We start from the raw sequence: 10,436 nt of genomic DNA, 5'->3' as shown, positions 1-10,436 counted from the left end.
ACAAGCCATAAGCTGCCCATGGAAGTCAGAGGATAACTTGAGAGGAAAAGGTCTCTCCTTCTACCGTGTAGGTCGCAGTGGTTGGACTCAAGTCAGCAGGCTTGGCAGCAAGTGTCATTACCAGCCCAGGAATATGTATTTGTTGAGCACTTGCTCCATGACAGGTAATGTAGGCAAAACCGTGTAATTTCTCCCTCACAACAAACCCCATTGGGTTATGACTTCTTGAGAAGGCAGTCTAGAAGGAGTCATGCTTTTTTTGTTTGTTTGTTTGGTTGGTTGGTTTGGTTTGGTTTGGTTTGGTTTTAAGAGACAAGGGTTCTCTATGTAGCCTTGGCTGTCCTGGACTCACTTTGCAGACCAGGCTGTACTCGAACTCAGGCCGTCCTCGAACTCAGAGATCTGCCTGCCCCCACCTCCCCAAATGCTGGCATTAAAAGCGTGCACCACCACCAACCAACAGGAGTCACATTCGTATTCATCGTCTTTCCACTTTTTTTTTTTTAAGTACGTGTATTTATTGTGTATGTGCATGTGTCTAGGCGTACACGTGTGTAGAGATCAGAAGGTCACGTTCAGGACCTGGCTCTCATCATATGGATCCCAGAGAACAGACATGGCAGCAGGTGCCTGCAGCATTCACTGCACCATCTCACCAGCTCTGCCATCCCCCTCTTCAGTCAGTACAAAGCCAGGAGAATGTAAGCACAGCCTACCAACCCTTTGACCTATAAATACCCATAATCCTTCATGACCTTACCTCACTTTTCTCTTGTCTTTGTCTTTACTAAGACAAGGTCTTACTCTGTATTTCAGGCTGGCCTCAGAAGTCATGGACTCCTCCTGCCTCCCACATGCTGGGGATTCCAGGGTGAGCCACCTCCGGAACACTCTGACCCAGTCTCACTGTATAGGCCCAGGCTGGCCTCAAACTCACTTCAATCTGCCCATCTCTGCCTCCTGTGTGCTGGGATTAAAGGTGTGTGCCACCATGCCCAGACCTATTCAAAGACTCTTTAAAAAAAAAAAAAAAAAAAATTCCTAAATAGCTAATGCTTGCATGTTTTGCAGTGACTAAGTATAAGGATCCTAGTTTCTCCACAATAGAGAAATTTCTCATCCTCTGCTCCACATATTTTTGAAAGTTATTCCCTGAGCTCCCTAGGTGCCATGTGCACACTCATACTCACAAAAAAAAAAAAAAAAAAAAAAAAAAATCTTTAAAATATTAAATTTTTTAAGAAAATAAATATAAGTAAATAAATTTAAATTTAAAAAATAGTTGCCATCACATCTTTATTGCATAACCAGGTGAATAACTTACCACATAACAAATGCATCCCACCCCAAGAATAGATATTGCTCATTTCTAGAGTTCAGGGTGAATGTAGGCTAGATCTCTTAGTGAGGCTGAGGGGAAAAGGGGAGGGGAGGAGTAAGTGCCAGGAATTTATGGCAAGAACAAAACCAATTCCTCCTGGCAAGGAGAAACAAGTCTGGTCTACTTCAGTAACATCCAGAAGAGCTCGAGGCAAACTACCTGGAGGTCTGGGGTTGGCAACAAGTTTGGAGGTAATATGAGATGAGGAGGTCACCCTTTAAGTCAGTGTCTGCACTTTCGAGGCTATTGTGGGGCAGTGCACAGGGAGAGGACACTTAGGGACTGTTAGCCTCTCCTCCCCAGGCAGGAAGGCCTGGGAGGGCGCAGCCAGATTAACTTCCAGTGTGAACTGAAATGAGTAGAGTAGAGATCCAGACCTTTCTTCGTTTGTCCAGATCTGCAGTTCTGACCTGTGCTGAGTGATCCTCATAGAAGCCAGCCTGGTTAGACGAGTTGCCTCCAAGGATGAACAAATCAGTCAGTAGCCAGGTGACCAGATGTTTGCTCATATTCGTGGGAGAGGTAAGAACCTCGCCTTGAGCTACCCACAAAGTATCCTAAGGATGAGACAAATGAAAACCCCGGAATGCTGCGGAAGAGGCAGTCTGGTAGATGCAGCAGCCCCAGACAGGACAGCACGTGCTGGGCAGGCTGCCAGCTTCTCGTGTACAGTTCCCCTAGGATGCTCTGGGCTCAGTTCACATCTGCAGGACTCCTGGCTGGACCTGCTGCCTGACTCTGGTCGTCCCACTCTTCCCAACACTTAGCTGTCCCCTTTCCGACCTTCGTAGTCATTGTATGGACTGGCCGGGGCCTGGGCCCTCGGGATAGAGAAATCCTTTTGGCGATTCTGTAAAGGAAGCAAGCAGTCACATGGTTAAACCTTTGGTGCCCTTCTCAAAAGATCTCTACAGGTCCCCGCCTGCCCCCCCCCCCCGAGCCTGTGTGCCATCGCAACCCCAAAAGGCAGACTATAGAAAAGAAGGCTGTCCCTTCATGGTGAGCACTTAAGAGCCATCAACATGGTGGCAATATTATTCCCAAAGGACAAATGTCCCTGGAGGAAGGGAGGGAGGGAAGGAGGGAGGGAGAGAGGGATGATAAGTCACTTACCTGTAGCTGGAAATGAGTGGAGTAAGGTGCATAGAGTGTGTCCCCCATTTCTTCAAGACCTAAAACAGAGGGAGAGGAGAAACTGAGGCACCGGCACTCCATCTGTGCTTTCCTCCCTGTATCAGTTGTCATGGTGTCTCTGACAGTTGGTCCCAATGGACCTCAGTTCCTGGGAAAGCCCAGGCACTGCCCCATCCTGGGACTGTGAGGATTTACTCACTTCCTAAACTTGGAAGCATTTGGGAACAGTTGCATTCTATGTATTTGGAGATACTCATAGGATTTCTAAACTCAAGCTAGCTTTTAAGCAACTCATCCTTTTCCTGACAAACTGACCTGCCCTGTCTTCTTACTAAATACTTCTTCACTTAAGATAGTGTGCAGACCTGCAATCCCAGGGCCTGGGAGGTGGAGGTAGGAGGATCATGAGTTCAAAGTCATCTTAAACTACATAATGAGTTCCAGCTCAACCTGGGCTACGGGAGAACTTGTCTCAAAAAACAAAATAGGCACAGTCAAGGGAGGTGGGTGGGTAAAGGCACTTGGCACCCAGCCTGATGGCCTGAGTTCCATCTCAGGACCCACATGGTAGAGAAACAGGCTCCTGAAACTTGTCCTCTGACCTCCACATATATGTGTGTTGTAACACATACACACAAAATAAGTAAATAAATAAGCAATATTAAAATTTTTATTTAAAAAAATAAGAAAACAAGCAAAGATAGTATGAAGAATATAAGGTTTGCCCTGACTTGAAGAAATACAACAAATACACATATCACGACTGAATGAGGCAAAAGCTAACACAAACATCTCAGTTCTATGGGTGGAGGCATTCCTAAGACAGCCTGGGGAACGCTGCACTCTCAAGGAGGCAGAAGGCCGCATTGGACAAGCACCTTGATTAGTCATAGAGGCCTGCAGCCAGTGATGGCTTGATCTGCCTGGGCTGAGAGAGAGGCTTCTGGTGAGGAAAGCCCCACTACTTACACAGACCCAACACAATAGGATGTGGGGAGCCCGTGAGAACCATGTACAGCAATAGACAGTGACTAGAGAGGCATCTGAGAGAGGAAGCAGCCATGGACCCAACACATGGAAGGCAAGACATCAAGCCAGGCACACACCTGCAATCTCAGCACTCCAAAGCATTCCACAAAGGTGGAAGATTAGCATAAGCTAGAGGCAGTCCAGCCTTCATAGCAAATTGTAGACTAGCAACAACTACACAGCAAGACCCAGTCTCAAAAAAAGTCAAACATAAAAACAGGAACAAAAAAAGGAGGCATTGGGTGGGGGCCTAGGGACCTACAGTAGAAGTACAGGGTGAGGGATGAGACTGAGGTCCTGGGAGTGACTGGAGAATTTTGTTTCCACACGCTCCAGGAAACTCTCGATCCAAGCTGTAAGACTGCAGACTGGGGCTAGGATGGTTCAGTGGTACAGGGCTTGTCTGTCATGATGGAGGCCCTGAGTTCCATCCCTAGCACCACACACATACACACACACATACACTCTCTCTGTCTCTCTGTGTCTCTGTCTCTGTCTCTCTCTCTCTCACACACACACACACACACAAACACACACTCACCTACTCTCTCATACACAAAACAGCTATACACGCTTTTAGCCGAGTCTGGCAGTATGCATGATCTGGAGAAAGAGGCAGGGGCCTCAACACATGGTCAAAGCCTGCCTGGTCCACATAGTCAGACCCTGCCTCTGCCTCAAAACAAAATCAGCCAAGCCAACACCTCTTTATCGATGGATCCAGGAACCCAGCCTTGAAGGTCCCTCTAGCCTGGGCCAGCAACCACTCCCCTTCCTGAGGTCAGACTCAGAGAACAGCATAGCCAACAGACAAGCAATAGATCCCCACAGGCCAGGGACATTTCTAGCCCTCAGCTTAGCTGTGTTTTCTTCTGAAAATACCATCAAGACCCCCGGTTCCTCACAACTGAGGCAAGAATCAAACTATCACTCTCTTTCATGACATATGTGATTCTTTCCCTCCCACGGGCCCAGAGATACACAACAAAAGGTGGCTGTTCTTTCTAAGTCAGAACCGTGGTGGACTTTATGAAGACATTTTTCCAACTTGTGCTAATAGGACTTCCTCTCTCCCACCCTCTGTGACCATGGAAGGAAATCGAGGCTTGGGTCTATGCATTCAAAATCCACAAAGCCTCCACAGTTCTGGGAGGAATGCCTTCAAAAAAAAAAAAAAAAACCTGTGTGTATATATGTATGTACGTGTGTGTATATACGGTGTGGTGTGTACACTTATGTGTTAGTGCTCATAAAAGCCAGAAGAGGGCATCAGATCCCCTGGAGCCAAGTGACAGGTGGGTGTGAGCCACTCAATATGAGTGCTGGGATGGGAGCTCAGGTCCTCTGCAAGTGCAGTACACGTTCTTAACCTTTGAGCCATTTCTCTAACCCCAGGAATGTCCTTCATGTCCCTGAACACAGAGCCCAACCTCACCCACATACCACTAGGGGTTTGCCTGTGTGGAATTGTGTAGCAGGTACTGGATGAAGACCTGAGAGGGAAGCTTCCAGTTCAGCTTGACTACAACTGGATTTTATGGGAGCTACAATTAAGAGATTGTCTTGATTCGCTCTTTGAATCGTATTGAAGCTGAAAGACCATGGAAACGTCCGGGATTGGACTAAGTGCATTCTGTGTTGTGGTCCAGTCATGAGCCTATTAGGGCCAGGGAATGGAGTGTGGTGCTTTTTTGTGTGTGTTTTGTTGTTTTTGTTTTTCTTGGTTGGTTGGTTGGTTGGTTGGTTTTGGTTGGTTGGTTGGTTGGTTGGTTTTGGTTGGTTGGGTTTTTTGAGACAGGGTTTCTCTGTGTAGCCTTGGCTGTCCTGGACTCGCTTTGGAGATTCACTAGCCTGGAATTCACAGAGATTCGCCTGCCTCTGATTCCCCGGGCCATGCTCGGCCTGATGATAGTGATATGGTTGAGAATGGTTCCTACAGGCTAGGATGTGTGAACAACTGGTCTCTAGTTGGTGAGACTACTTGGGAGGGTTGGGGAGCACAGCCTTGCTGGAGGAAGTATGTCACTATTCACTGGTACCGGCTTGGAGAGGTTAGTGCCTCACCCCCACTTCGAGTTTGTTTACTCTCTCCAGCCCCTGTTTTGGTTTTGGTCTGTTTGCTTGCTTGTTTGCTTATTTTGTTTTTGAGACAGGGTCTCATTGCATCCCAGGATGACAATGAAAATCTGATCCTCTTGCCTTGACCTCCCAAGGGCTTACTCTAGACATGAGCTTCCAGTGTCCTTATGGTCATGGCCAACGATTCTTCCTCTGTCTTGTCTCAGCTTTCTCAGCTTTCGCTTCTTGGTTTGGGAGTGTTCTGTCCCCCCTCCCCCATCTCTGTTCCTCTTCTCCATTGTTGGGGTTGTAGGGTGGCTGCAGGGGCCTTGGATGGGATCACAGTACAATTAAGACAAAACTAGGAGGCACAAGGGCAGTTAGGGAATGGCTTTCTACTGGTGTGATTTCTAGAAAGTTACAGGTTTTATGGCTTAGAATGGCTTGGTGGTTTTAAGACAATCTCATGTAACCCAGGCTGGCTCTGGCTTACAAGTGTGGGGCACCACACCCACTTTAAGTGGTGCCACTGGAGGGCCTCCCTGGTTCCTCATGCATGCTTAAACAAGCACTGTACAGACCTAGATGCCCAGCCCACGAGTGTTCTGAGAGCAGTCTTTCTATATAACCCAGGCTGACCTTAAAGCCATGATCCTCCTGCCTCCATCTTCAAGGTGCTGAGATTAGAGACGTATGTGCGCACGTGTGTGTGTGTGTGCGCGTGTGTGTGTGTGTGTGTGTGTGTGTGTGCGTGTGTGTGTGTGTGTGCGCGCGCGTGTGTGTGTGCGTGTGTGTGCGCGTGCGTGCGTGCGTGTGTGTGTGTGCGTGCGTGCGTGAGTGCGTGTGTGTGTGTGTATGTGCGTGTGTGTGTGTGCGTGTGTGTGTGTGTGCGTGCGTGTGTGCGTGCGTGCGTGCGTGTGTGTGTGTGTGTGTGTGTGTGCGCACTACACTTTGCACTACCACACCTAACTCCCCACCCCAACCCCCCCCCCCCCCCCCCCCCCGCCATCTTTACACCAAGGCCTATTTAATCCTACCTTGGGTGATTTCCTCTTGGGAGTAAGCTCTGTTCTCTACACCGTAACTCTGCTTCATGAGTTGAGGTTTACAGAAAGCATCTTCAACTGGGTAGTCTGTGAGGCTCCGTTGCTTCGGGAGCCGCTGAAACTCAGGGAAGACATAAAACACCAGGAAAACCCAGCCATTGGCAACCAACGCTGTGCTGAGAATGGTGTCATCCCATTCAGGGCCAATGTCAGGGATTAGGAGCAAGATGATCCAGGCCACCCATATGGCGATGGAGAACAAAGAGGTGAGGCATATGTGGACCCCATGACGCTTCCAGCCAGGGAAGGAGCCACAGAAGATGAAGAAGGATGCAAGGAAGGTCAGCACCATCAAGAAGAGCACGTAGATGAGCAGCATGACAAAGTCCTCATCGCGCCGAGGGGCAGGCAGCTCAGAAAAGACATTGACATTGGTCCTGTTCATGGTGAGTACCAGGTATTCAATGGCGATGACATCTTGGACCAGGCTGAAGCCCACCGCCAGGCTTAGGATCATAAGCCACGACAGGGGCTTCCTCCCTCGGACCAGTTTGATCAAGTTGAAAGTGTGGGCCAGGAGGCAAGAGAAGCAGATGGCGAAGAGGACACCGAAGAGGAAGAAGCGGGTGGGTCCTGTGGCTCCATCCAGCTTGATGATGAAGGCGAAAGTGAGGCCAAAGACCCCTAGCACTCCCAGGAGAAAGAGGAACTGGGTGGGGAGCATCTTTCGCCTGTTGGAGTCCTGCACTTTGCAGATGAGGACCAAGAGGGCAAACATGAAGGCCACTGTGGCCACAGCCCCTACCGCGGCCAGTGTTTCCAGGGCGATGCCCCAGCCTTCAGCCAGGTCACAAAGTCTGTAGTATCTGGCATCCAGGTCTGTGCGACAACCGCTAGGGGCAGCTCCAGGCGTAGTCATTCTGCTGAGTCCTGCATTTAAAGAAGAAGGTACAAAAAAGTAGGACCTTTAGCTTTTTATGATGTCTTGCTGAAGCAGGCTTTGACGTTTGAAAGCATTTAGAAGGTAGAGGTAGGATGATCAGGAGGAGTTCAAGGCTAGCCTCTGCTACCCATTGAGTTAGAAGCTATCCTGTACTGCATGTGACTATGGATGGCTCAAAATCTAAAACAACAGCAAAAAGAAAGTCACTTAATCAGACCATGGCATCTAAATGGTACCTTTGAGGGGTCTCAGGGATTAGATAGCATAGACTCCCCATGAGTGACTCCTGGTGGTTTTATAAGTGGGAGGAAGACCAGAAAAGATAAATGTACAACCACAGGCTTTCTGTTTCCTGTCATGTGACACCTTGGGCCATGTGATGCCTTGTCATGTGATACCTTGCTATACCTCCAGATTTGCCAGCAAGAAGGCCATCCCTAGATGCTACTCCTAATTCTTGGGCTATTAAAGTAAGCATTCTTAAACCTTGTCTCGAGGGAAAAAAAAAAAAAAAAACAGGCAAGCAAACAAACAAAAAAGAAATAAGCTTCCCCCCCCCCATTTATAAAGTTGCCAAGACTCAGTTATCTCACTACAGTAATGAAAATTAGCACCAACAGATTTCCTGAGTCCCACTGTGTGCCAGTCACAAGAACTCTGGACTGGGGATATTGGTCAGTAGTAGAGCTCGTGCTTAGCATGCAAAACAGCCTAGGTCTAATCTCCTCCAGTAACTGACACACACACACACACACACACACACACACACACACACACACACACACACACACACTCACCCTGTCAGAAGTAAACACACTTAGCAGGCAAGGCAATGGACACGGGTCTGTCCTGGCATCTCACCCCTCCCTGCCCTCTCAGACTCATCTCAGGAGTCTCTGTCTGCAAAGGTTCTTCTGGTTCTACATGTCCCTTGATGCTCCTTGTCAACCGCCACTGCCACTTCACCTCCCAAGATTCTGTTACTGCCTGTTGTCAAGCCAACACTACTCATAATCACTTCATCTTTAGGAAGGACTTTGAAGCTGGTGACACTAAACCTTGACAGAGTTTGGTAACCTCTGGCCTGGAAGACAGTTGCAGCACTGAACAAAAAAATAAAAAATAAAAAGCATCATTCATTCGCTAGTTTCATCGTAGCTGTGCAAGAGTGTGTCCTGCTTGGTACCTCCCAGCTCCCAAGACCAGGGTTCAACAAAGGCATTTGGTGGAGTGTGTGTGTGTGTGTGTGTGTGTGTGTGTGTGTGTGTGTGTGTGTGTTGAATACAGTACTTTATACATGCTATGTATGTGCTCTACCCCTAACCCCACAAATAACCTTTTAGAAAAGCTTTATGGTTTGTTTTTTATAATGTATTTAATTTTTATTTTATGTTCATTGGTGCTTTGTGCATATGTATCTGTGTGAGGGTGTCAGATCCCCTGAACTGGAGTTATAGGCAGTTGTGAGCTGCCACGTGGGTATTGGAAATTGAACCCCCTGTTGGTTTTCTTTTTCAATGACCCAATGTGTTTCATTCGAGCTGCTTATATAAATAAATTGTTGCCCTGCAGGCAAGCAGTGGTGGCGCATGCCTGTAATCCCAGCACTGGGGAGGCAGAGGCAGGTGGATCTCTGTGAGTGTGAGTCCAGCCTGGTCTATAAAGCAAGTCCAGGACAGCCAGGACTGTTACACAGAGAAACCCTGCTTTGAAAAAAAAGAAAGAAAGAAAGAAACATTGTTGTTATTGAAGAAAATGCCTACCACCTCCACCACCCAGTGAACCCACTGCCCTACCAACCAGTAATTACATACGAGGGGTGGAGCCTCATGAGCCCCTCCCCCTTCCTAAGAGGGTAGTTGACAAACCCTGATTCAGTTTTTGAGATAGGGTCTCCAGCAGCCCAGACTAGCATCAAACCTCTCAAATCCTGGGATTACAGGCCAGCGCCACCGCAAGCAGCTACAACAGTCAAAAGTCTTAGTGAGTATTTTGTTTGTGGATGACGAATTTCTTTAGGAATCACCACTGTAGTTCACCTATTAAGCCTCCTCCATCCTCTACTCTCCCCAGCTGATGGGCTTGCTCAGCACGTCTCAAAGTGCCTTTAAGTACTTTGAATTTAGTCAGAGGAAAACAAAACTCGCTTAGAAACGAGGACGTACTGAAAAGCTGCTGTGGGGCCAGAATGTGGTCTTGAGGAGAGACAGAGACAGAGACAGAGACAGAGAGGGAGACCAGGAAAGTAGTGGGACACAGGTTCTTAACTTTGTTCTAGAGCTTTTGTTTTCTTGCTCATTTTTGTTTGTTTGTTTGTTTCTTTTGGGTTTTTTGTGGGGGAGGGGTTGGGTTGGTTTTTTTTTTGGGGGGGTGGGCTGTTTTGTTTTGGTGTTTCTGGTTTTTTGTTTTTTTTTTTTTTCTTTTTCAGGACAAGGTCTCTCTAGATAGCCTTGACTGTCCTGGACTCACTTTGTAGACTAGGCTGGCCTTGAACTCACAGCAATCCACCTGTCTCTGCCTCCCAAGTGCTGGAACTAAAGGCATGCGCTACCACCGCCCAGCTCTCGTTTGTTTCTTTCTTTCTTTTTTTTTTTTTTCTTTTTTTTTTGGTTTTTTGAGACAGGGTTTCTCTGTGTAGCCTTGGCCATCCTGGACTCACTTTGTAGACCAGGCTGGCCTTGAACTCACAGCGATCTGCCTGCCTCTGCCTCCCGAGTGCTGGGATTAAAGGTGTGTGCCACCACGCCCAGCTCTCGTTTGTTTCTTATTTACTTATTTGCTCACATATTTGGAGCACGGAGGCCATGCGTATGCCACAGCACACATGTGGTGATCAGAGCACAAC

General features: G+C 47.9%; 1 protein-coding gene across 1 annotated transcript; it reads right to left on the bottom strand.

The window, feature by feature from the left end:
• Positions 1–1,674: 1,674 nt before the first annotated feature.
• Gprc5a (G protein-coupled receptor class C group 5 member A) lies at positions 1,675–7,601 on the bottom strand. Its single transcript, XM_051155485.1, has 3 exons — positions 6,640–7,601; positions 2,495–2,553; positions 1,675–2,231 (listed from the first exon to the last, which is right to left on the bottom strand). Exons 1-3 carry the CDS (start codon positions 7,565–7,567, stop codon positions 2,145–2,147), a joined length of 1,074 nt encoding a protein of 357 aa, XP_051011442.1. The 5' UTR covers positions 7,568–7,601; the 3' UTR covers positions 1,675–2,144.
• Between the last annotated feature and the right edge of the window lie 2,835 nt (positions 7,602–10,436).

This window comes from Acomys russatus, chromosome 13, assembly GCF_903995435.1.
Source record: "Acomys russatus chromosome 13, mAcoRus1.1, whole genome shotgun sequence".
Classification (NCBI taxonomy): domain Eukaryota; kingdom Metazoa; phylum Chordata; class Mammalia; order Rodentia; family Muridae; genus Acomys; species Acomys russatus.
This window is presented reverse-complemented; position numbering and strand designations above follow the sequence as displayed.